Source organism: Chanos chanos, chromosome 11, assembly GCF_902362185.1.
Source record: "Chanos chanos chromosome 11, fChaCha1.1, whole genome shotgun sequence".
NCBI classification, from domain to species: Eukaryota; Metazoa; Chordata; class Actinopteri; order Gonorynchiformes; family Chanidae; genus Chanos; species Chanos chanos.
The window spans coordinates 10,792,496-10,818,480 of NC_044505.1; the positions used below are offsets into that span (position 1 = coordinate 10,792,496).

The window sequence follows — 25,985 nt, forward strand, 5'->3', positions numbered from 1 at the left end:
AACACTATTAACACCATTAATCCCGTGTTTTAGTGCGTTCCTTTGGTTCTCTACAGAAGGAGAAAGAGAGAGAGGCAATGATTTGTTTTGCTCCTGGCCCACCATTTTAACCATTCTATTCACAATAGAGACTGTAATGAAAAAGCAAGGTTTAAGGGTTTGAGAAATTCAGTAAGAACTTTTTTTTTTGGACGTTCTCAGGAATTAAAATCCCTTTTAGAAAATAAATAGTGTTTTTAATGAAAGAGAAAGAGAAAGAAAAAAAAACAAGGAGTCACAGACAGCGTGTGTGTGTATGTGTGTGTGTGTGTGTGTGTGTGTGTGTGTGTGTGCACCATGTATTGCTATCTTTCTGGGGACCAGCGAGTCCCCAGTAAGGTAGCATAATCTGAAGAAAGTGCCTTATGGGACCAAAATGCTGGTCCCCACTAGGAAAACAACATTTCTTCTAAACTATATTGTTATCACTGACAAAACAAAACGTGTCAAGACGTTTGGTTAAGGTTAGGGTTAAGGATAGGTCAGGAAAGGTTAGTATCCTCCAGTTACAGAATAATGGGAGAAAATGGGAAGTCCCCACTAGGATATGGATATGGATGTGTGTGTGTGTGTGTGTGTGTATCTGTGTGTGCGCGGGCACGTGCGGGGTTGGGTGCATTGGTGTGTTGGTGAATGAAGAAAGATATTGTTTTATTGAGAAGTTGTAATTACCAATGATCTGTGAAACAGCACTTAGTCAAATGAATCAGCTCCAACTTGAGTAACTACAAAACCAGCACTTGAACTCATGTTAACAATGTCTAAAGTGTGTAATATTCTACATAGTTAAACCATATGGACTAGAATCAAGTAGTTTCTTGTAGCTTGTAGCACTCAGACAAAGTTAAGCAATTCAGTTATTGCAGCATATGTAAATATTCTTCTTCTAAAAAAGTATTTAACAGAATATCAGACTCCTACACCCAAGAATCACCGGCAGGAATAACTCAGAATTTAGCTCCTTAATTTTCATTAATTTTGTGATGGGGAAGGGGGGGGGGGCAGTGTGGCCCAGTTCGACTCTGACACCCAGTGTAAATTGTAAACAGTCATTAAAAAGTAAGTTGTGAATGACAAAGGAAATGAAGCTTTTGTGCTCTAGTGTGCTTATAGGTGGATTAAGTTTTTTTGTTTTTGCTTTTTTTTTGAAGTAGAAGAGAAGCTTTACTCAGACACACATAAGGTTCATAAAATGAGAGACAACTGCCCTGTGGATGTCAACGTTGTTCATTTTAACCATATTTTAGACGACTGTCCATGCATGAAAAATGACTGGACATTTGTGAATGCAAACGATGATTCTAGACTGAAACCAGTCAGCCAATCAGAAGAGAGCGCTGTGCAAACTTGATCCACTTTGAACTAACCTTATTATCACTAGTGAAATCGAAACGTGTTATTTTTTTTTACAATTTCATAATAAGATCGGTGTTTACAAGTCACAACTTCGTTTTGTGAGAACTGTATCTGGGACACACAATCTTTCCAAGTTTAGTTTCTACTCCTTCAGAAAAGTTCCTTTTGTGTTTACTGTTCTTTGTTTGTCTGTCCGTCTGTCTGCTGTCTGTCTGTTTGTTTGCTTGTTTGCTTGTTTGTTTCAGGTTTCTTGCATTAAAAATTCAGGAAACTGTCAAAGTTGGAGTGAACACTGTGACCTATTAATTCCCATAGCTTTAGTCAGTCTGACAGAGCCTGATGTCCATATTACTTAGGTCCTGGTTCCACCATTCTTGATAAACACATTAAATCACACTGAACTATGAATTCCTGTGAGAACATAGTTATATATAGTTATTATATATAGTTATATGTTATATGTCACTTCTCTGTGGCAACTCATGCCTGACACTTTTTCACACATTTCTAAAGTGGCCAAAAGAGACGGTCAAGTGTTTTGACCATGTTTTTTTTTTTCTTTGTGTACCTTGCTGAGTTAAACTATGACCATTTCATCTGAAGAGAAAACAGGAAACTACTTAAAGCAAAGCCGACCAACACAAAGAGGTCTGTGGACGAGGACAGGAATAAAAGACAGTGTGCAAAAGGAGAGCTCCCAGAAGTGTCTCGAGTCCCCATTCACAGGGTTCACTACAATAAACACCTCTGAGAGGAAAGCAACAGCAAATCAATGACCTTTTTCATTTGTTTATTTGTTTTATACCATTTTCTCACTTGTTTAATGTATGTTGCAAATGAAAATATCAGTTTTTTAAAAAAATATATAATTCCCTATCTGTTTGAGTCTGCCTGAATCTTTGTTTACACTGTCAGGCGTTCCAAAAGTTTTGAAATTTAAATTCCTCATGCGTGCATTCAGGGTCACCAGAGTTATCTTAAATGTAATCGTGAAATCACTTTGACTAACACTACATGTGCTGTGAAAACATCGTATAAGGAAGGTGACAGTCTAAGTGGTAATTCAGAGGTCATTAAGCACCAGTCAAAAAGAGCATTAAGTCTTTTATTAAAGTAAATATACACCATTGAAGAACAGGAGGTAAAGAATATTGTATGTAGTGTTGTATACTTTCTAGTTGATATATGAATCAGCTGCAGTTGATTTAATGCTTTATGTATTTCTGCTAAAAAGAGAAGAAGAAGAAAACCCTTTAACCTAATCAGACCACAAATCATAATATAGGATGTTGGCCTAAACAGACACCTCCATCACAACCTATTAATCTTTTTTTTTTTTTTTTCAAATTAATAATTAGTTGGAAGTTTCACATTTCAGATTAAATTCTGATTTCCAAAGTTTGAAATTCCAGATTAGAGATGTTTCATTTACTATCACCAAAATTCAAAATGATTCTATCACGTGGAAGTTTCTGATTTGAATCTAAAGTAAGAAAATACCACAGGATGTAGCCTTGCATCTGAATGTACTGAAGTATCACCATCAAGCTTCAGCTGGAAGTGTGCAGATTTATTGCAGGCATTCATGGAAATTGATTAGGATTTCAGAGCAAGTTGTCTTGAACTGCCTAGAATGCAGAGAGAAAAATGAAAACAAACAAACAAAAAAAAAACAGTTTAAGTCTTATACATTTGATTTAATTTGGACTGATGCCCTTCACTGGCTCCTGTTCAACCCATCAACTCCCTCTACTGACTAACTCAAAACACAGTCTTCCTCTAAGTACTACACAGTCCGCCAGGAGCTTTCAGTTCACACCGCTCTTACACTTTCATCACCACTTTCAATTCTGCTCCCTCTCCCCGCGCTACACGTACACACGCATTCATTTCATTTCTATTTTCACTTGCTTTTTATACCATTTCTGTTTTCATTTGCTAAATACATGAATTCATATTTAAGTGACCATATTTAAGTAACTAAAAAGAGAACAAGAAGAAAACCCTTTAACCTAATCAGACCACAAAACCATAATATAGGATGTTGGCCTAAACAGACACCTTCATCATAACCTATTCATCTTTTTTTCAAATTAATAATATGTTGGAAGTTTCACATTCCCAATTATTTAAATGATTTAAATTTCCATATTTAAGTTACCGTATTTAAGTAACACCCCCCCCCATCCCCCAGTTTTCCCCATTCCTCCATCGTTCTTTATGAAAGCACCTCAAAGACCCAACAAATAAAAGGACTGTAACCATCTCTCATCTTCTTCTTCTTCCCCTCTCTATAAATGTAAATAAGCCACACGGGGGGTGTCTCACTATGACGTTTAAGTCCCAGTCAAAAAACTTACTCAGTTTTAACCTCGGCTTCGTCAAACATCCTTTTGGCAGCCTGGGTTTCGTTACTTTTCTCGTACTTGTTTGACAAGTAAATCACTTTCCTTATGCCTGAGGAAGGGAAGGAGGGAAAGGAAAGGGGAAGGAAAAGGAGATAAAAGGAGTCATATGGAGACACATATCAGCTGTCAGTTAGTCAAGTGATGGTGGTGACCAAGGAGGAAAGAATGAGAGTTCTGCTGGGTAGAAGCCCACAGCCATTGTGACATCACGGCTGGACTCTTGGACTATGGCAACAACCACCACCACAACAACAATGTGGTTCCCTTATGAGAACATATCCAACCTGCTTCGGTACAGGTAGAATTAACTCTGCTCCAAAGATTATTCTATAGATGTTACGATTTGCAGGTTTGTAATTATGGAGCTGCGTACAAACTCATAACAATGTCGTGTTTACATTTCTGATTAATTGCATTTATATGTTATCTGATCTAGGTATTGTTTTCTGTATGTAGTTGTTGAAGTCTTCATCAAACAAGGATATGTATGTTCACAGATGAATAACAAATCACTCTAATACAGTAAGAGCAGAGAGGCATACCACATGCTTGCACAGTTATAAAAACACACTTTCTTTTGCTCTCACACACACTTACCTGACTGAATGATGAGTTTGGCACATTCATTACATGGAAACAGAGTCACGTACATGGTACAGCCTTTCACATCTGCAGAGCTCTTGTTCATGATGGCATTCAGCTCACCGTGAGTTACTACAAAGAGAAGAATTGAACATGAAAGACAAAAAAGAATAGTTTAGAGAGCTAGAATGATACTCCACTTAAAAGTAATCAGCAACATGATGTAAGCGTGGACACTTACAAACGAACACTTATGAAGAGTTTCCTTTTTTTTGGCAGGTTTAGAAACACAGTCTTATCAGTTTCTCTGACAGAAGTTGTTATTTACACATGGGATGCATTTAGCCCTAACTGTGTTATGTTAGGTGAAAACACTGTTTCTCTATAGGAGTTCAGCAGTGATATCAGAAGTATCTTTATCTTGCACTATGCAGTCACAGTGTTAGTGATACGGATGCAGAGCATGACAGTTGGTAAACCTGCACAAATCATCCTCTTCTTCAGCCCCACCCATTCCTACTCTTAATGTCTTCCTGAATAGGTCATTCATATTGTAACAAATGCTCTCAGCCCCCCCCCCCCCCCCTCCCTTAAATGAACATTTATTGCTGACAAGTATCAATCCGTTAATTAAAAAGTCAACCACTCCATGAATTTACTTTGATGGCCTTACCATAGATGTATTTTTTTTTCAGTGGTTCTTCACCATCCCTTTTCCAGGGAAACTGATCATCGAGGCCAGCGGGCATGCCATTGTAACCAGTGCCCACTATCTTATTATCAGTCTCATTCACAATAACGGCGCCAACCTGAGAAGATAAAGTTTATATCAGACATACAGTCATATTGACCTCCTTGCTGCTTGAGAAAAAATATAACAGTGCGTATCACAGCATGTTTTATACACAAAGAACGACATCATAAAGGAGTTTTAAAAATGGATGGGATAAAGGGACAAAAGGATATAACATCTGGAAAAGAAAATCTGAAGGTATCAGTTCAATTTTTGTGAGCTGGGATAGGACTGGACATGATTGCATGATTTGGTACCTGAGTACTTGGATCTTTGCTTCTTTGAGCAGCTAGGCAGGCCGCTGCCATGAAGTAATCCTCTTTTTTCAGGTAGTCTTGTCGCTTTGCCATTGCTTTCTCCATGAAGAAAAGAGAAAGAGTTTTGAGACAGTTGCTAGGCTAGATGTTTTTTAAAAAAAATGAGCACACAAACAGTAGCTGTTTTCAGTTGTTATATGTATTACTTTATAGCCATATTAATATTACTTTTTTTCTCCAATCATGTTTTCTATTTTCCCTTTCTACTTATTTACCCATCCATATTCCATTTCATTCCCGATTACCTCTCCCATTTAATCAAGTTTTTAATCGCCCATTCCCCAACCTTAAGAGTAATACTCAACACAGTGTTAAGAAAAGAGGGAAGGATGACTTATATAACTTTTTTCACTGCTCAGTAAACCATTGCCTGTGTTCTGTTTTTACACCTATACTTGCATGAATCAGTTACTTGTTCTTAACTGATGTTTTTCTCTCAGACTTCCATGCCAACATTATCTTGGCATGGAAGTCTGAGAGGAGTTTGTCATTTAGGTTCCAGGAAACAGTTGTCCGATGACACTGCATGCTGATAGATTGGTTGGTTGTGAGGGGGAGGGAAAGGAAGTTGTGATTGTCATTGACGATGGTATTTAGGTATGATAAACGAGATGGTACATTAATTATGCAACTGTATTATGCTCTCAACATAATACATATAGGTGATGCAATTACCTTTACATGTATTTTTGGTCTTGCAGTATCAGAAAGCAAAATTAGCACAAGGTAAGCCATATCAACCATGAGGGTGTGTTTTTATATGCTTTCAGGGTAACATCCACAGAAACTTTTTGTTTTCATCAACATTTATCTCTTGCTGATGTGTCTTACTATCGTAATGAGGTTTAAATGCCCATAAGATTAAAAAATAATAATAATAAGATAAAAAAAAAAATCAAGTACTCAAGTGCCTTTATCTTGATGTCAATATTTACTAAGGGCTACTAAAAAAACTTACAGCATTAAAATTAAAATTTTAAAGAATTAAACCTTAAACTAGTAGCTCTGTTACTATCTGAGCCGTTGCATGTTATCTAATCACAGCACTTTGTACTACTGAATAAAGTAAATTACAAAAGTCTTAACATGATCTAATTTAGTAGTGTTTTGACCAATACTTTCATATCTCAAGATTTCTAATTTCGTGGCTTTGAAATTTGGGAAGAGAATCAAAGCCACAGTGCATAATAATAAGTAATAAGTATTAATAATAATAAGTATTATATCACTAAGAAGCCTGAGGAATTCAGCATGGTTAGATGTATTCTGCTGGAAAAGATCTCTCATTCATGCCATCTCAAGAGTTGAGATGCACATGTATTTGCTTAACATGGAGGCTTCTCTATCACTTTTCCTGCAAACGTGTCTTTTTTATCAATTGATTGTCTCTATGATTTTTTCTAGATTGCATATTTTCCACTTTAGCAAGTCAGAGTCAAGAGGGATGAGCTAACGGAGTGAACTTGGTGTTGCTGAATCATGTCCAGCACACTTGCCCATATTATTTGCTTAATAAATATGATGTGACATAGAAGGTATACAGTGACCATAAGAACACATATAAAGCAGACAGCTTGAAATTACCTGCGGTAAGGTATTCCTCTGTTTCTCCTTTCTGCTTTTGTTCTCAGGGATTCAACGTAGTTTGTGAAGTTAGGTCAAATAAGGCTGTCTGTTTAAAGCTATGTCACTCCTTCCATGTATTTATATGGCACGAATCTATGATAGGTCAGACTTCGGTTTGTCATCAATACGCAATAACCCGGTCTGGTGAGAGTGCCTTTTCTTGATCATATCATGGCGTAAAAGCAGGTATCTCTGCATTCCATTACAACTTCACCTTCAGGGAACATGTTGATAATTGTGTCATGATTTAATTTTCATGTTCATCTCTACAGTCATTCTGTGGTCAGTCGGAGGGGTGCCTTTATTTATAGATTTAATACAGTACATTGAAAATCTTAGTTTTATGAAAGAGCGACAAAGGTCAAATTCACTTTTCAAGATTAATTTAACCAATGAAACAATAATCAGCAGCTCTCCCAAAGTAGGCACACCCTTTGCTCTCCCAAAGTAGGCACACCCAGCTGCAGTGGTACGCAGAAATATCAGCTTTCACATGACACTTTACACTTGGCAACTAAGATCCTTGCCAATCAAGGATGTGGTAATTATGTCCTTAAAATTATAGCTTCCTCATTTGCCTTGTTGACACTTCAACACATATTCATGTTTAGAATTCCAGTTCAACTGCAAATAGATCACTCAAAAATTTGACATTTTAAATTTCTCACTTAAATCACTCTATTATCTTTGCTACTCTATACTTTCTGCGTTATTAATACAGTTTCTTGGACTTGACTTTATATGGGGATTCCCAACATGATCATAAACACATGAGCAATGGTGCTCTATGTACAAACCCGCTCAAGGAAATGATGTCAAGCACCAGAGGGTCCTCCAAACAGAAGCAAGCATGTAGAGAGGAAAGACATGTGAAAAAAAGGTACTGCCTGACAGGAGAGACCTCTGGCCGGCCACACGCTGACTGCATGTGCGGAAATAATATCTTTTTACTGTCGGTTATTCACTCACCAAACTGCAAAAGAGTGATCAAAATGTGTGTGCAATTTTATTAACAGTACACCGCTACCCTGTACACTTGTCACCAAAAAAGGGGTAGACGAGATGCATTTGCAGGGCATGCTTTCTTTTCAAAATATAATCATCCAGAAGCCAAACGATGAAGCAAAAGACTAAGGTCCAACAGGTGAACAGGTTACTAATAATAACTGATATAGCTGAGCGGGTGACTTTTTCCAAGTTTGGAGACCCTATCCAAAAATGCAGCCCTAAATAGGTAACACAAAGATGAATTATTGACCAACCAGTAAACTAAGTAAGTAAGAACCAAATTAAATTTGTCAACGTAAAATAAATTGAGCTCTAGAGAAACTGAGGCTACCAGTATGCTCTACAGTAAATACTTAGGCTAGCAGTATTCTCTACAGTAAATACTTAGGCCAGTAGAACAGACTAACAAATCAAGAGTGAAAAAAAAAAAACAATTAAACCAGACAGCTTCTGGCTTAAACACTAAGTTCCTCATTAAGGATGTCTGGAAAAAAAATGTTAGTCACTGTTTACTAAAAACATCTTTACTTAGTGCACCTGTAAAGGGACAGATGACAAACAGGAAACAAGAGCACACGGCTTGAAATGATCAGTCTTGTGGAAACGCGTCAGTTAAACTTAGGCGTCACTGTTTAGCTACATAAAGTATTCCACAATTTAATACGGCTCAAAACCTTGACACATCAGAGAGGAAATTTCTTTTGCCCAACAAACTGACATGCTATGGATGGGTGTGGTTCTAACATGTCATTTCTCATGGATTTTTCCATGCTATTACAACTAGTAATGGCAAAGGGTGCTATAAACCTGTGTGTACAAGTCCACTTTAGGGAGCATATTGATGAGTGTTTTTTAATTATCATTATCATCACTAGTGCATTTATCAAGGATGGAAAGAACTAAATAACAATCTTCATGCTGCTGCCAGCAATTTAGCACAAACCAGAATGAGAGACCACATTAAACCAACACTTAAACCTCTCCACCATTTACCCATATCTTTTAAATTCTTCTCTTAGTTTTTAAACTCCCCAAGCTTTTGCTTACCTCTACCTTTGCCATATGATTATTAGATATGTTCCATCCAGCCCTACAGATCAGCCAGTAGCAATTTGTTAGTCATTTCAATTTAATATAGACTTAAGTGTAACATATTGTAAACCTCAGCTTCACAAACTGGCAGCAAATGTCAAATCATTGTGCTAATGTCCCTTTAACAATTAAATAATAACCAGCATGTCTCCTACAGTGGGCACACCCATTTCTGTTACCTGTGGTATGCAGATCTTGCAATGGCATGCAGAAGTACCTGCTTTCACATGACCACATGAAAATTAAAATACTTTCATTCTCATAAGATAAAACAAACAAAGTTTTAACAGTACAAATATTCACAGAGGAGGCTCAGGTAGGTCTAGGAAAACACAGACTTTGCAGTGACTGCGTCAGTCCGTGTCAACTCATCTTGGTTTGGTTTGTGTGTGCGTGCTGTTTGACCATGTCAGCATCTACGCTGCACTCTAAAAATCTCATTGGCTTTAGCATCACCTCCCTAGATTGGTCCATGTGGTTTTCATGCTGCAAACAAACTGCACCACAGGTTGCTTGGAAATGAACCGAGATGAACCTTCTCAAGTCCTCTCCGTATGGACATTTGGTGCACACTAGAATTCGAATTACAGCATTGTTTAAAGAAACTGTACCAGTTGATTAATTGCACCAGGGTTCAACTGAATTACACCAAACAGGCCAAGTATGAGCATGCATTAAGTTTGATGTTTATTGTTTGCAATTAGATGCTTTTGATGATGGTGATAATCAAACTTTTTTTTATATATGTCAACGCAATGTACGATATAGCCTGGAGCGCCTGTTCATGAAAATTCAAATCTATTCTTTTATTTTGCATGCATAGATAGAACATTGGCAGTCACCACATCACCACATTGATGATGGCCCAAACAGAACATCTTCACATAAAACCTTTTAATATTAATTTCAATTTTAATGTTAATAAATATATTGGAACTTCCAGATGCCAAGTTAAATTCCAAATTCCAAGTTTCAACTTTCAAAATACAACTAGTGCAGATCTTAAAGCAATGTATTAAACAGTGTTTCATTTAAATATTACCAAAATTTAAAGTTGTATTATCACATGGAAGTTTCTGGTTTTTATTTACAGTGGGAAAACAGTAGAAGACGTAGTCTTGAATGTAATTATAATTTCACCAAAGAGCTTCACTTAAAAGTGTACAGATTCATCTCAGGAATTCATTCAAATTGCCTGAAATACAGAGAAAAGAAAAACAGAAAATAGAAAAAAAGTTGAAGTCATATACCTTTCATTTAGTTTTGTACTGGTTACATTTTTTCACACTAAGTGTCTCCTGTTCACTTGCCTTCTCCACTCACTCATTCACTTACTCACTCACTCACTCACTCACTCTCTCTCTCTCTCTCTCTCTCTCTCTCTCTCTCTCTCTCTCTCTCATAAACAGGTGTGACCGTAGTAACCAGGTGTGGCCAAGCTATAAAAGGGCTTCGGGCTAGGATAGCTTCCCTTCCTCCTATTGAGAAACATGAATTATCACACGCTGTGTGTTCCTTTGCTGGTCTTCCTGGCTGGAGGGATCAGCTGACGGTGGCCAAGGAGCCCCCCTTTGACTTGCTTACACACAGGACTGTAATATTTTCAAGGACTTTAGTTGTTGTACTGGGTTTTTTTTCCTTATATATTTCATTGTTTTATAGTTTTAGTTTTATATCTACCCAGCAACTGGACAGAATTAAGATACTACTCCAAAAAAGGGACTTCACTGCATGTTTCTGATGCCAGCAGAAAATGAAAGAGTTTAGAGCTTAGAACAACATATTATAAGAGAATAGTAAACCAGAGCAGTGACAACACCACCAGAAAAGCGAGCGTCAATAAAAAGACCAGCCTTTGCATATGCATATTCCACACAAGGGTAATAACCTAACAACAAGATAGTCACACACACAGAGGTAAACACACACAGAACTTCATCCAAGTACAGTATTTATACATACCCAAAATAAAACAGTTATCTTTTTTTTTTCTTTTTTACATTTTTAAACCTGAAATTATAGGCAATCAGTTTTGTATTGTAGGTTATGCTCTCTCTCTACCTCTCTCTCTCTCTCTCCCTCTCTCGTGACCAGGTGTGACTGTAGTAACCAAATGCAACCACGCTATAAGAGGGCCTCGGGCTAAAATGGCTTTCCTTCCACCTATTGAGAGCACACCGGCACCTGGCGAAGACCATAAGTGGTACGTGACATTCTGTACACTTAAGGGGTGCACGTACACTTGAAACTGATGTAATTGCATGAATGGACCCAGTGAATCGCTTGCCTTGCCCAAAGGAACAAACAAGCATTGTTTGCTGCTTTTCTGGTCTCCCTGGAATCCGGCTAAACCAGCCGACCGAAAATGAGTGTGCATCCGACCAATGGGATCCAGAGTGTGTTCAGCACATCCGTCTTACGTAAAGGAACATCTCGTCCACACGGGGGATACTGTGAGTGGCCGAGTAGCCCCAGTCCAACTTGCTTTCATGGAGGACTGGAATATTTTGAAGGATTCAATTCACTGTATTGTTTTTTTTCTCTCCTGTTTTATGGTTTATTTTTGTAGCTACCCGGCATCTGGACAGAATTTGGATACTACCCCAAAGAATACAACTTCACTATACAACTTCACTATGATGTTCGCAGAAGCTGAAAGAGTGAAATCTGACTAAAATTAACCAGCTAACACTGTACTATGAGACAGACAATCAAGTGCAATGAAACAAGGACGCATATTTGTTCCAAGATTAGTTGCAATTTTTGTTTTACTGAATATAGAGCTTAGAACAACACATTACAAGAGAATGGTAAACCAGGGCATACCTCTTAGTGACAGCACAACCAGAAAAGCAAGTGTAAACAAAAAGACCTTCCTACATGTAAATATATATACTCCACAAAAGGCTATCACCTGAGAACAAAATAGGCAGAGGAGAACACACAAGCATCATTACCCAAGTATTTATACACACTCCAAATAAAACAATTATCTCAGCCTACTGAGGTAATTACCTTTCTACTTTGTGCAGCTAAAGGGCGGTGATGCAAAACTCGATGGAAATGTCCACTTAGCTAATGTACTGCTAATTATTTTTTTAATTTTAATAATAATTTTCTTTACCATGACCACTCTAAGAAACTTGAGCTTTTGCTTAGGACCAAATCAACTGAAGAGTAATCTTATCACCTTCTGAGATTTTTTCTGTTGGATTTTACCCTTGGTGGTGCATACTCTTTTGTAAGTCACTTTGGACAAAAGCATATGCCAAATGATTAAATGTGGGTGTAAACGTAGTTCTTAGAGTTCCTATCTGATGTAAGCTGAATTACTTTGGAGTGTTGGAAAGTCAAAGAATTAGAGAGCATTTTCATTATCAATGATGATGGCAGTCAGAGAGAATGCCTTCTCTGATTGGTTGTCAGGCCTTCCTGTTCTCTTGCAAGAGATCCAGACGATTGTGACAAACAGCAAAAAACTGTTGATGCTCTGCACTGAACAGAAAGTGAGACTCAGTCTTCACCAGTGTCAGACAAAAATGGGAGGATCTAGCTGATAATCACTTGGATCTTGTTCGATCCATTGAGCTAAGACCTCAGGACTTTCATTAGGTCCTGTATGTAGGTGCTGTGACTATCCTCTTGACCTCTTCCAACAGCTTCTCCTGATGTTTTCATTCTCCGAGATACTTGTAACCATTTTTTACACCTGCATTCTTGATGTATCCCTCATCCTGTTTCATTCCATCAGTACAGGTGATCCACCATCAGCATGTAAAATGTTTAGTAATAGTTGTAACGCTTTTGTCTGAGACTACCATGCTAACATGACCTTACTCACTGCTCATTGTGAAATGGAAAGCTGAGCTGTCTGATTCATTGAAGTACAATGGAGTTTGGTAAATATGTAAGTGTCATATACACAACAAGACGATAATTGTGCAGTAATGGTAAACATAATGTGATGATAACTGCCTCTGGAGCCACACTATTGTAGAAACATCACATTTTGATATAATTCATGTAAGTACATACACTCTAAACGAGGTAACTACCTTACAAGCAGAGAAACAGAAGTAAACGCAATGAACTTTGTATGTGTTGTCGGGCAGACACTGCGCAGCTTTCAGAAAGAAAAGTACATTTGTTAACCTTAAGTGTTCCTTAGTAATTAAAGTTGCTGTTGTGTAAACTCTCCCTCTTTTTCACCCTTCTCTATCTATTTCTGTCACCTTCACTCTGCCTCTCTATCCCTATCCCCTTTGATCCCAGTTCTCTCTTTTATGGCCCAGGCCTCCTGCGTGTAAGACCAATGCATACCAAAGCAGAAACAACTCGCGGTAACACCTAACAGACGCCAGGCTCGATGTTTTAGCGCAGCAACCCCCAGACCATTTGGTCAAATGCTGATAACGTTTAACACTAGAAGCGCCGCGCCGGTTTGACCTACTTATACCTAGAAGCGCCGAGTGCCGGTCATTTGACCGCTGTGACTACCTACTAGGAGCGCCGCACAGATTTTACCTACTTAAAGCTCGGCTAGGCGGTCAAATGACCGCCGAGTCATTAGACAAGGACACTGTTACTGACACATAATGATCGCTAGATGGCGCTTCTTGCACGAAGCAAATAGTTTGCTTACAAGATCAACTCGCGTTCGGCCAATGTATCATTCATTTCAGTGTTAGCAGTCGATTATTATTTCATTAGAACGTTTGGCATAAAGGCATAAATTCCGGAGGAAGTCTCGATCAAACTCGACTGAGAAAACCATCTGAACAAGACTAGTTCAGGCAACTTTTTCATAGTATTTGCTTTTTAACATTTAATCTTCTACCTTGGAGAATTAGTTTATTATACGGGATGTCACACACGTTGCGAGTTAGACTGCGGCTGGTCTGTAAATGTAGTCTGACTGTATCAACATTCAGTTGTCGACTGACAATGATCACGTCGTTGCCCCTAGTGATTAATTTATTGTAAGGGCACGGTCCAGGTAGTGCAAAAATCAGAGACAATTGTGATTGTAAATTAACCGTTGTAGGGAGCGATTACAGATTTGAACATTCTAATTGTTGGGCGACATGTCGGGTGACGGAGTAAGCTATAAACTGGACTCTATACTTACTCAATAGAACAACCTATCGGAATGACAAGACAGGCAGTAATTGGTTGAGAATTACAATGCGTGTAAATAAAAACTTGTGAAAGTTTAGAGTGTGAGACTGCTTTGGGTGGCGCTGGAGGAGTAGACTAAAGCGTTTCAGTTCCGAACTCGTCTGTCTCCGTGAAATTATCGCTTATACCACATAACAAGCCCAGCCGAGCATATCAAGCTTTACACTTGCATTTTAACAAATTAATTATCTACCACAACTAACAGATCATTCTATGCCATGACAGAAGCAAACACTACGACTTTTCAAGGCATTCAGAGGGCTATGAGAAGCCTAACACCTAGCCTGCCAAGCAACCTACGAGTAACACCTCCCAACCCCCTCCCAGTAAAGTGCCATAGTCTATTGTTAGTCTCCCGCACTAGAATGATTTGGCCCAAAGTAGTTCATACCACGAGTAGCCTATCACCGTCTATCATGAGTCGCAGCTAAATCTAATTCCACACATGTAAGAAAATGTAGGCACCGCTTGGAAATGAATAAATATGCATGGATGTTGTTTTTACAAAATATGTATGTCGCAATGGATTTTCGTAAACAAAGCTGTGTCAGGTGTGTAGGCTTTTAGAGTAAATAACGTAGCATAAGATGGCCAAATTTTTACCATTTATACTAAAAACTAAATTACAGCACGAAAAAGCCCTTCTTTTTGGTAAATCGACAGCTGTGTAGTTTATTTACAGTAAATACTTAAGAAAGAATGAAATATACATTACACACGATAGATACACGAGATAGTGTATACAGTGAAATGCACTAAGTACATAAACAGATAAAGTACTTTTCGAGCTGTTTATTATCCTGTGTGTCGGGATGCTGTAACCACTATTACACAGCCTGTCCAAGTAGGGAATGTTGTACCTCGATGTTTTGTGTTCGCAATTCATGTGGAGAGATATTCGACCGACAGCCTAGAACAATAGCCTAGGTGTGATCCCAACCCCCTCCCAACGACCGCGTCATGAATCACTTCAACCAACTCAGAAGTTCCCTTCAACGTAGACCAAAAGATTGTTTGCCAGTGCCAACGAGGGGAAGAAATTTTCGGCCTACTGCCGGCCTAATGTCATCTTTCCCTAGATAGAGAATTGCGCTCAACATGTATTTTGTTTCAACGTCAGCGGCCACCCAGAATTTAATAGCAAATTAGTTTAATGGCCATGTTCTGTGTGAAACGACACAGTAACAACTTGATAGAGAACAGTTGTTCATCTACAGTTATGTTCTCACTAGGTGTGTAAGAAGCAATACTTTATCGAAAATCTAATTTATCTGTCACAAAGTGGGCAGCCCTTGCATTCTTGTCATCAAAGCGCAGATAGCGCACGATATCATGGAATCTCTGTCGAGACATCCGTCTCTGAAAATGGGATTTCCCACGTTAGCAGACCAGTAGTCGTCCGGGTTTATGATTTTACCGCCCGTAATACCTCCCAAATAAAGGAGACCTGCAGTTTGAACTTATTTTCGATCATCACTTCGATCAGTTTCTGCTTCAGAGTATTTCTGAATCTTTCACAACATTTCTGTGTCAGTCAAACACACTAAACTGCCCAATGGACTTGTAATATTGTCCTTGGCATAACATGTGGGCCCTGGGGTTTCTCTCATGATATTGCACTCTCGGGCCAGCAGTTTGTTCAACCCATACTGTGCCGTCTCTTGCGTAGGGTGTTATTATATTGAATGAATTAGCATTCGCAAAATTCCTGCTCACTATCTAAGTCATATAATAATTAGTTACGCCCCTCTACGTGAAACAAAAATGCGTTTATTATACGTTTGTCCGCTTTACAAAACATTTGCATTTTAATACTGTAAATTATTTTTGCAGCTCTAAAATAATGTAATGTCATGACATGAGAATAAAGCTTACTAGTTTTCTGTCTTTATATATATATATATAAAGACAGAAAACTAGTACGAGCAAACCCTTGCGCCATCTGCTGCGAGAAAAGAGAATCGCAGCCTTCAAAGGCAGGAAACAACATGGCCGAAAGCGAGGCTGACAGCAGTTTCACAGAATTAGAAGCAAAATAGCTTTAAATTAGCTTGTACCGGGGTGATTTTGAAAATTTAAGGATACTGGGTGATAAAATGCACAGATCTAGGAGAAGTCATGAAAGGACGGTCCTGAAATTTGACCGAGTGCAAAGATTTAATTTTTTTTTGGGTCACAGCGGTTTTTTCAAGTTCAAGTTTAAGTTTATTTAGAGCCCAATATCACTGTTTACAGTCTCAAAGGGCTTTACATGCCCACAGGATTACAACAAAACAGAGCAGGGTGGCACCCCCTGACTTGATCCTCATAGCGGGCAAGAAAAAACTCCTCAAAAAACCCAGACGTTAGGGAAAAATAGGAGAAATCTTGAGAAGGACCACAAAGAGAGGAGACCCCTTCTAGGCCAGCCAGGCGTGCAGTAGGTGCCAGCCCAGAGGGCAATTTACAAAACAACAGAGTGATAATAAATGAGAACACAACTGGTAGGTAGTATGAGGAATGACACAACAGCATGGGGCTCAGTTGGGGTGGACGGCACAGCTGTAGCAGCGCAGGAGGACACGAAGCCGCAGCAGCCATCGGGATGACGGTGAAGAGGGATGGCATGGAGGGTGGGGGGGGGGGGGGGGGAGAGACACCTAAGAGAAAGTAGCCACATTCACACCAGACACTCATGCTCAAACAGATGAGCCACAGCCATGCAGGAGATGAGGGAGGGAAGGAGAGCAATTGGAGTAGCGGCACTTAACAGATGAAATAAGAAAAGTAATTTTATAGATAATTTTGTATTGAAAGTTGCAAGAGTAGTAGCTGAGGAGGGCGCAGGAGGAGCAGGGCCACGTGGGGGAGCAGGGCCAGGGACAGCAGGGCACAAAGTCATTCAGCCGGTCAGGGGAAGGTGCCACATCCAGGAAGCAGGTGCAGACATCGACCACTCACACAAAGAAAAGAGAGCAGGTTAATGACAGCAACTGATCAGGTTAAGATAAGAGCAGAGGAGAGGAGAGGGAGGAGAGAGAGAAGATGAGAGGTATCTAAGCCGGCAGCTACTAAGCTAAACTATGCCAGGAGAGACTACAGCAGAGACTGAGCTATACCGGAAGATTAGTTTGAGACTAAGCTATCATACGACACGGAGAATAAATGAGTCTTAAGTTTGGTTTTAAAGGTAGCAAGACAGTTTGCCTCTTTAATATCTATAGGTAGGCTGTTCCAGAGAAAGGGTGCGCGGTAGGCAATGGCCAGCAGACTTCTTTTTAACTTTTGGAACAACTAATAATTTAGCAGCCTGAGAGCGCAGGGTGCGGGGGGGGGGGGGGGGTGCGTAGAGTGTAATTAAATCAGAAAGATAGGCCGGTGCAAGCCCATGGAGAATTTTAAATGTTAATAGGAGGACTTTAAAATCAGCCCTCATGTGAACTGGGAGCCAGTGAAGGGAAGCCAGGACGGGAGTGATGTGATCGAACTTCCTAGTTCGGGTCAGGATTCTGGCAGCAGCATTCTGGACAAGCTGAAGACTTCTGGTGCTAGAGGCGGGCAAGCCAGAGTACAGAACGTTACAGTAGTCGAGGCGAGACGTGACAAATGCATGGACAATGGTTTCTGCATCAGCTAAACATAGTAGGGGCCTAATTTTGGCGATATTGCGGAGATGGTAAAAGGCCGTTTTGGTAGTGTTCTTGATATGAGTGACAAGCGAGAGACTAGAGTCAAAAATCACACCAAGGTTTTTAGCTGTAGAATTTTGCAAGAGAATGCAGTTGTCAAATTTTAATTTAAGATTACTAAAAAGATGCTTATGCACAGGGGGTCCAATGACTAGCATTTCTGTCTTACCTGCGTTAAGCATCAGGAAGTTTGAGGACATCCAATTTTTAATGGCACAGAGACACGCCTCAAGGTTAGCCAATTCAGAGCGGTCACTGTGCTTGATTGGTAAGTAGATCTGAGTATCATCAGCATAACAGTGGAAGTTAATGTGATAGCTACGAATAATGTCTCCAAGAGGGAGCATGTAGATAGAGAAAAGGAGAGGGCCAAGGACCGCCCCCTGAGGGACACCACAGTTAAGCTCTCGATACTCAGATGTCACATTATTGTAGTGGACACACTGCTTTCTCTCTGAGAGATAAGATTTTAACCAAGAGAGCGCCAGGCCACGGATGCCAATTTGATTTTCCAGGCGCTTTAACAATATGGTGTGATCGACTGTGTCGAATGCTACACCCCCACCTTTCTTCGCTGCTCGAGCAGCATGTGAAAAGGAATAATTGGGGGGTGAGGCTTCATTTAAAGAAAAATAAACATCTGGCTTCAACCAAGTTTCACACAAACCCATCATGTCAAGGCTAAGATCAGTAATAAGGTCGCTGACCAGCAAGGCCTTGTGGGAGAGTGATCTAATATTAATAAAACCGAACTTCAGGGTTGTTGGGCTTACAACGATCGAATCGGAAGAGGGGGTCAGTTGAATAGGAATTAAGTTATTGTGGGAAATAGGCTGTCTAAATCTAGGCCGACGTGGTCTGCGAGGGCGAGAGTACGCTAATAGCAAAAGCCAAATTGCTGCTGACAGAGGGATGACCATAGAGCGAGTTATGTTGAGCAACTAAGGCAGAATGAGGACCAGGCTCACAGAGGGAGCTAGTCTCTGCTGAAGCCCCTCCACTAAATGAATAACTAGTCAAATTAATCTTTGCCTTATGCTGGAGGAGAGGAGTCATTGGTTCATGGAACTCAGCAGCCTCTGAGGGGATTTCATTTGCAGGTTCTGTAATCACCTGCGACCTGGCCCGCTCTAGTGGAAGATGTCATAGCTGACTCAGACATCTATCTATGTTACCTGATAAAACAGCAGCGCCATGCCCATTAGGGTGCAGGCCGTCCGCTTTTAGCAAGCCAGGTCGACCCCAGAACGAGGGCCAGTTATCTACAAAATCAAATCCCTGATCTAAACAAAACTGCGCCAGCCAGCGATTCAGTTGCAATAATCTACTATATCTTTCGTCGTTACCCCTAGCTGGTAGAGGGCCAGAGACAATTAATCGATGCCGACACATCTTTCTGGCGAAGTCACAAGTCCTAGCTATGTTGACTTTTGTGACTTCAGATTGCCTCATTCTAATATCGTTGGTGCCGACATGAATAACGATATTGTCATAGCTAGTGTCTGTGTGGTGTGCCTTGTCGATACGGCTATTCCTGTTTGCCAGCACCCTAAGGTTAGCTTCTATGTCGGGAGCTCTGGCCCCGGAGAGACAGGTAACAGTCGCTGGCGTTGCTAATCTAATCCCTCGGGTCACTGAGTCCCCTATAACTAAGGTACGGGGCTTGGGGCGGTCGTGGGAGGTGGAGGACCCGGGCCGGCAAGCAGGAGAAACAAGAGTAGCATAGCGATTCACCACCGGCAGCGGTTGTGAGTCGGGCCGTACGGATGACGGCTGGTGTCGGCGTCGGCGAGACCTCCTGCCACTCATGACCGTAACAAACTCCTTTTCCGCCGGCGAAACTGCACTAAAGGGAGAGACTGAGCCGCTAATCTGCTCAGAGGCTAAACTAATGCTATCTGGGGTGCCCGTCGTATCTATAGTAATAAAACTAGGGCTAGCGCTGCCTTGTTCTAGCTGACGGACACGTCTCTCTAGGAGAGACAACTTCTCTACGAGAGCGAGGCAGAGAGAGCAAGACATAGTGGCAGATAAAGAGAGGTAACGTAAACGTGAACTATCAACACACTATTGCTGTGCAAATAAGGTTAGCAAGAATGCTAGGCTGGTGTTAGCACGCTAGCAGCCAAACAGTAGAAAGAATGTGTTGATAGGTAACGTTAACGAAGCAGACACAGAGCGAGATTAAAACAAGCACACAATATTACAAGATTAGAAGCGCAGCACAACGTAAATGTTAGAGACAGACCGTAGAGCAGTGACGAATAATCAGCACAACAGCAGCAGCAGGCTTGCACAGGTACGAACCGGAAACCGGAAACTCCGGCGCTCAAATGACCGGCGCTCGGCGCTTCTAGTGTTAAGTGCGAGGGAGACTAGATCACCTCGGGAGGTTAGTTTCCCTGTGAAAATGGAATTCAGACCATGTCACAGGCCTCATCTGCATTGCTCCACTCGGGCACAAACTATGTAGAACAAAAGAAAAACGAAACTAACCATACGATATTATCAGTTAAATACGCACTGTTCGTATAGTCATAAATGCGCGATAAAACTTAAAAATAGCCAGGAGCCAAGTCATGAGCAACTAATTGTATGACCATCAGTGTAACTGTGCCGTTTTTAATGGTAAAGAAACCATATTTGGTCTTGTTCGGGAGCATAAAATGCGGTAGATTCAAGTACGCGGACGTAATTTTACTATTCTTTAATGGGAAAAAGTTATGTAAAATTATTTCAACCGAGCCCAAATTAATACTTCCCAAATTCCAAGGAGTGTCTCCTCCTTTCAGGCAGAGACACCCCCCCAAAAGGATAGCGGCACCCCCCGTCTGCAAATCAGATAAAATGCCGGACTCTCTGCCATCCTACAGCTCAGTTCAGTCCAGCTGCGCTCAGTTCAGTTCAGCTGCGCTAAGGTTCAGCTCCAGTTGAGCTCCGGTTTTATCAGCCGCAATGTAAATCCGTCCGTTCCGTCCTGCTCGTCTCCACGAAGAATCGGCCCAGGCTCACCGCTACGGAAGATCCGCGACGCTAAAGGACTTTCCCGGCACCGACACAAGTCTCGCTCACGGTCTCCTTCTGCCAACCTCGGTAACTCCGCTCTCTCATACCTGAACGTGGCTGGGCCTGTTCTTCTTCTTCCTCATCCCTTTCCTCTCCCTTCCTCACAACCCCTTTTTGTGTGTAAGTAACTCCACTAGAACATCACTCAGGTAGTTCTTTTGGTTAAGCGTGCCTTCTCGTGAGTAATGCCTCATGCTCGCGTAGTTGTTCATTCATACATACTTTAGGTAACGAGGATATTGTTATTGTCTACCGTTAGTTGTTCGTCTTCTTGTTAGTAGTTTAGATGCTGTTGTATGTGTGTGTATAGCGGATGTGCCTTAATTCCACCTGATTTCCAATTTATTCAACATTAGATTCATTCTGTACCGTTTGAATTCGATCGTTGTAATAAACGTGTACGTCTGTAGTCCTGCTCTTTGAGTACGTGATAAATTATTTCCTAGTTGCTGAATGTGGTGATCCAGGAACTTAGTTAGCTAGAAGTATTGAATTTGAAGAGTATTATTGTACCTGCTACTTTAATGCTGTTATTTATTATATGTACGGCTAATGAAGAGGTATTCAGAATAATTTCTAGGTTCAGTGTTCAGAGCGCTGAGCTATAAATACAGTTTTTCCAGAATATCTGTAATTTCACTGGGTTCAGGTTCCAAAATAAGGTTATGGTTACAGCAAAGTGATATTAGTATTAAGTCTAATATTCACAGTGAACCATTAACCAGATTTTGCTCATACCATTGGCACGACAGTGTATATATGGCTGAACTCTTGCATTACACCAGCATCAGACGAGTAATGTGGTTGTATACTTTGGACTACGGAAATAATATATTCACACTGTCTATTCCAAAACAATACATGTCTTTCGCTATGAGCATTTGTGTGTGTTCAGCAAAAATGGTGTTTGTTCATACAATGTCCTTGTGGCTCAGCAGGTAGATCAAGGTGCTAGAAACACCAAGATCATGAGTTTGATATCCATGCACCTACTGATGAAAATGTACATGTGTACTGGAAGTCTCTTTGGATAAAGGTGTCTGCTAAATGAAGAAATGTAGATCTCTAACAGACTAACATTTCATGTGTTATGAAAATTATGTAAATGAAGGTGGTAGTCTAGGTGATCATTCAGAAGTCATTAAGCATCAGTCAAATAGAGTATTAAGTCTTTTATTAAGGTAAATATAAACCATTAGAGAACAGCTTGAGGTAAAGAATATTGCATGTATTATCGTATACCTTCTAGTTGATATATGCATCTTTAATGCTTTATGTATTTGTGCTAAAAAGAGAACAAGAAGAAAACCCTTTAACCTAATCAGACCACAAAACCATAATATAGGATGCTGGCCTAAACAGACACTTTCATCAAAACCTATTCATCTTCTCTAAAATTAATAATTAGTTGGAAATTTCATATTTCAAATTAAATTCCAATTTCCAAAGTTTGAAATTTCAGTTTAGAGATGTTTCATTTATCATCACCAAGACTGAAAGCTATTCTATCACGTGGAAGTTTCTGATTTGAATCTAAAGTAAGAAAATACCACAAGTATTGGTATATAGTATCACCATCAAGCTTCAGTTAGAAGTGTGCAGATTCATTACAGGAATGCCTTGAAATTGATTAGGGCTTCAGGGCGAGTTATCCTGAACTGCCTAGAATGCAGAGAAAAATGAAAACAAACAAACAAACAAACAAAACAGTTTAAGTCTTATACCTTTGATTTAATTTGGACTGATACCCCTCTGTGGCTCCTGTTCAACCCATCAACTCCCTCTATTGACTAACTCAAAACACAGTCTTCCTCTAAGTACTACACAGTCTGTCAGGAGCTTTCAGCTTTCAGTGAACTATACTGGATATCACACTGCTCTTACGCTTTCATCACCACTTTCATTTCTGTTTTCATTTGCGTTTGTACCACAGTCATACTGAATTGTCCATGGTGAAACCTGTTAGAACATGTCTGGCATATAACAATGGTCTGTACATTGTACACAAAACTGACAATATGCTGACCCCACCACACACACACCCCAGTTCTCATCATTCATCCACTGTTCTTCATGAAAGCCCCTCAAAGACCCAACAAAAAAAAGGACTGTAACCATTCCTCTTTTTTCACTCTCTATAAATGTAAATAAGTTACACTGAGTGTGTATCACTATGCTGTGAAGAAACTTACTGAGTATCAACCATGGCCTGGTCAAGCATTCTTCGAGAGGCCTTTGTTTCAGTTCTTGTCTCGTACTTGTTTGACAAGTAAATCACTTTCCTTATGCCTGAGGAGGAGAAGAAGGGAAAGGAAAGGGGAAGGAAAAGGAGATAAAAAGGAGTCATATGAAGACACATATCAGCTGTCAGTTAGTCAAACTCAGTTTGGAACAGTAACACAAACACTCACCTGACTGAATGATGAGTTTGGCACATTCGTTACATGGAAACAGAGTCACATACATGGTACAGCCGTTCACATCTGCACAGTTCTTGTTCACGATGGCATTCAGCTCAGCGTGAGTTACTACAAAGAGACAAAGATACATGAAAAACAAAAAAGAATAGTTTAAAGAGCTAGAATGATACTCCACATAAAAATAATTAGCAGTATGGTGCAAGTATAGACATATACCCAAGAGCATGCGTAGGGGAAGTTTCCTTTTTTATTAACTGATTTAGAAAATATAATATAATATAATAAAATATAATATATTCTGTTTATATTTAGAAAATATAAACAGAAAACAGTCTCAACAGATAGCTTATTTTAGCAGATCATTACAAACTCAAGTCTATTTTGGGTTCAAAGTTTTGACAACTTTTGTCTCAGAAACAGCAAATACCCAAATTTGACTTGAAACTCTGTGATATTCCAACCATGATTTTCTTTCATTTTTTCATCATTTGTTTGTTCCTATAATAACATTAGTTTGTTTCTATAATAACATCAAACCTGATATGCTGGAAAGCGGCAGAAATGTCATCTAGTCCACTGATCTAGTGCATTTAACAGTAAGAACAAACAAATGGGAACCAAGTTTACCAAGTTTTTTAAGCTTCTTAACATCTATTATTTCTGGAAACAAGCACTCAGTTTATTAAGTGTGGGGACCCACCAAAATTGGCATGAATTAACATACCTTATATGTGACAAAACCAAAGGGTACAGAAGAGAGCATAATGGTATTTTTATGTGCCAACTTTCAAACAGCGCTGTTGTCATTTATAGTATGTTCGGGCAAACCCAGAAATTCAGAGCAATTGAGTAACATTTTTTCTTCTCAAAGTCTTACAAGCACAGAAGAATAACTAGACTGAATAGTCCTCCAGATCTGTTGGCCTTCATGAGGATTTGTCAGTTATTTGAAAGTGAAAGATACATTTTTTTTTTTACATTTGGGATGCATTTAGCAATGGCTGTTTCACAGTGCTACTGTTTTAAAGGTATCTTCATTTTGCACTCTGCAGTTAGTAGTATTAGTGATGTGTGTGAACAAATAACAGCACTACACCTATCTAACCTGCTCAACTCATCCTCCAAATCACTCATTTCACTCACATAATTTTGATCACAACAACAACCGACATCAAGCTGCAGCGACTGAAGTTGGGGACTTGATTGCTCTGTGCATATAATCCACATTGTTTTTCATATTATTCCGCGACTGAACTAGCATGATGGTATTTCTGTTAATGCTAATCCAAGAGCAGCAAGTATCAATCTGTGAAACAGAAAGTCAGCAGTTCCATGAACTTACGTCTCATGTAGATCCAGTTCACTGCCTTACCGTACAAGTATTTCTTGTTATAATTATTCTTCTCATCTCCGCGTTCCCAGGGAAGTTCGTCATCGAGGCCAGCGGGCATGCCGTTGTATCCAGTGCCCACTATTTTATTATCAGTCTCATTCACAATAACGGCGCCAACCTTGAGATATAAGATTTATATCAGTCATGTAGTCATATCAACCTCAGTGCTGCTTGCAAAAATGTTATCATTTTTAATCATGGTCTGTTTTATGCACATAGAATGACATGAAAAGGAGTTTTAAAAATGGATGGGATAAAGGGACAAAAGGATATAACATCTGGAAAAGAAAATCTGAAGGTATCGCTTCAATCTCAGTGAGCTGAGATAAGATAGGACATGATTGCCTTGGTACCTGAGTACTTGCATCTTTGCTTCTTTGAGCAGCTAGGCAGGCAGCTGCCATAAAGTAATCCTCTTTTTTCATGTAGTCTTGTCGCTTTGCCATTGCTTTCTTCCTGAGCCATAGAGGGGAACAAGCAAGGAAGATCTGGTTAATTAGCGGTTCAAGATGAAATTATAACTGTTAAATAAATCGAGCACAGACAAAAAGATTGCATTATTATTATTATTATTTTATTTTTATTTTTCTTGTTCTTGTTCTTGTTCTTCTCATTATCTCCTTTACTCCATTCACTTTTGCCGCATTTGCAGGTGTGTCTTGTTCCCCTAAACTGAACCAGAATACCCAACACTGTGTCAATCATCTAACATTTTGTCCATTTCCATTTATGGAAAATTTTACTTGCAAATCTGAATGAGTCAGCTGATCCTTGTCAATGTCTTTATCTCAGACTACCATGTCAGCACAACCTTAGTTAGTGGTGGTTATGTAATTAGTAGCACTAATTTACATTAGTAGCATTAACAAATATCATATTAATTCATTCAACAAGACTGATGTTAGGCAAAAAAGCACTAGTTCTTTTGACTAGACTTACTAAATTCGAACATTTGGATTCAATGCAAGCCAGATAAGCTGAACTTAAATGAAATGATTACATTTCATTCACAAATGTATGTTGTGCTCATAAAATATAA

General features: G+C 39.6%; 2 protein-coding genes across 2 annotated transcripts; both read right to left on the reverse strand.

Moving 5' to 3' along the window:
• Positions 1 to 2,965: 2,965 nt before the first annotated feature.
• On the reverse strand, positions 2,966 to 5,519 carry LOC115824203 (deoxycytidylate deaminase-like). Its single transcript, XM_030788309.1, has 5 exons — positions 5,436 to 5,519; positions 5,059 to 5,194; positions 4,401 to 4,517; positions 3,756 to 3,852; positions 2,966 to 3,023 (listed from the first exon to the last, which is right to left on the reverse strand). The coding sequence occupies exons 1-5, from the start codon at positions 5,484 to 5,486 to the stop codon at positions 2,966 to 2,968; spliced, it is 459 nt and encodes a 152-aa protein (XP_030644169.1). The 5' UTR covers positions 5,487 to 5,519.
• Positions 5,520 to 8,653: 3,134 nt separating this feature from the next.
• On the reverse strand, positions 8,654 to 25,389 carry LOC115824204 (deoxycytidylate deaminase-like). The gene is made up of 5 exons (XM_030788310.1): positions 25,300 to 25,389; positions 24,926 to 25,064; positions 23,545 to 23,661; positions 23,326 to 23,422; positions 8,654 to 8,666 (listed from the first exon to the last, which is right to left on the reverse strand). The coding sequence occupies exons 1-5, from the start codon at positions 25,369 to 25,371 to the stop codon at positions 8,654 to 8,656; spliced, it is 438 nt and encodes a 145-aa protein (XP_030644170.1). The 5' UTR covers positions 25,372 to 25,389.
• Positions 25,390 to 25,985: the final 596 nt, after the last annotated feature.

Excerpts from the sequence above, each read along its gene's own strand:
- LOC115824203 (XM_030788309.1), bottom strand. The coding sequence starts at position 5,486 with ATGGCAGCGGCCTGCCTAGCTGCTCAAAGAAGCAAAGATCCAAGTACT. Across the intron at positions 4,518-5,058 it reads GAAAAAAAAATACATCTATG|TAACTCACGGTGAGCTGAAT; the intron begins GTAAGGCCATCA and ends TTCTCTTTGTAG. Across the intron at positions 3,024-3,755 it reads GAAGCCGAGGTTAAAACTGA|GCAGTTCAAGACAACTTGCT; the intron begins GTAAGTTTTTTG and ends TCTGCATTCTAG.
- LOC115824204 (XM_030788310.1), bottom strand. The coding sequence starts at position 25,371 with ATGAAAAAAGAGGATTACTTTATGGCAGCTGCCTGCCTAGCTGCTCAA. Across the intron at positions 25,065-25,299 it reads GCAAAGATGCAAGTACTCAG|GTTGGCGCCGTTATTGTGAA; the intron begins GTACCAAGGCAA and ends TTATATCTCAAG. Across the intron at positions 23,662-24,925 it reads TAACAAGAAATACTTGTACG|TAACTCACGCTGAGCTGAAT; the intron begins GTAAGGCAGTGA and ends GTCTCTTTGTAG.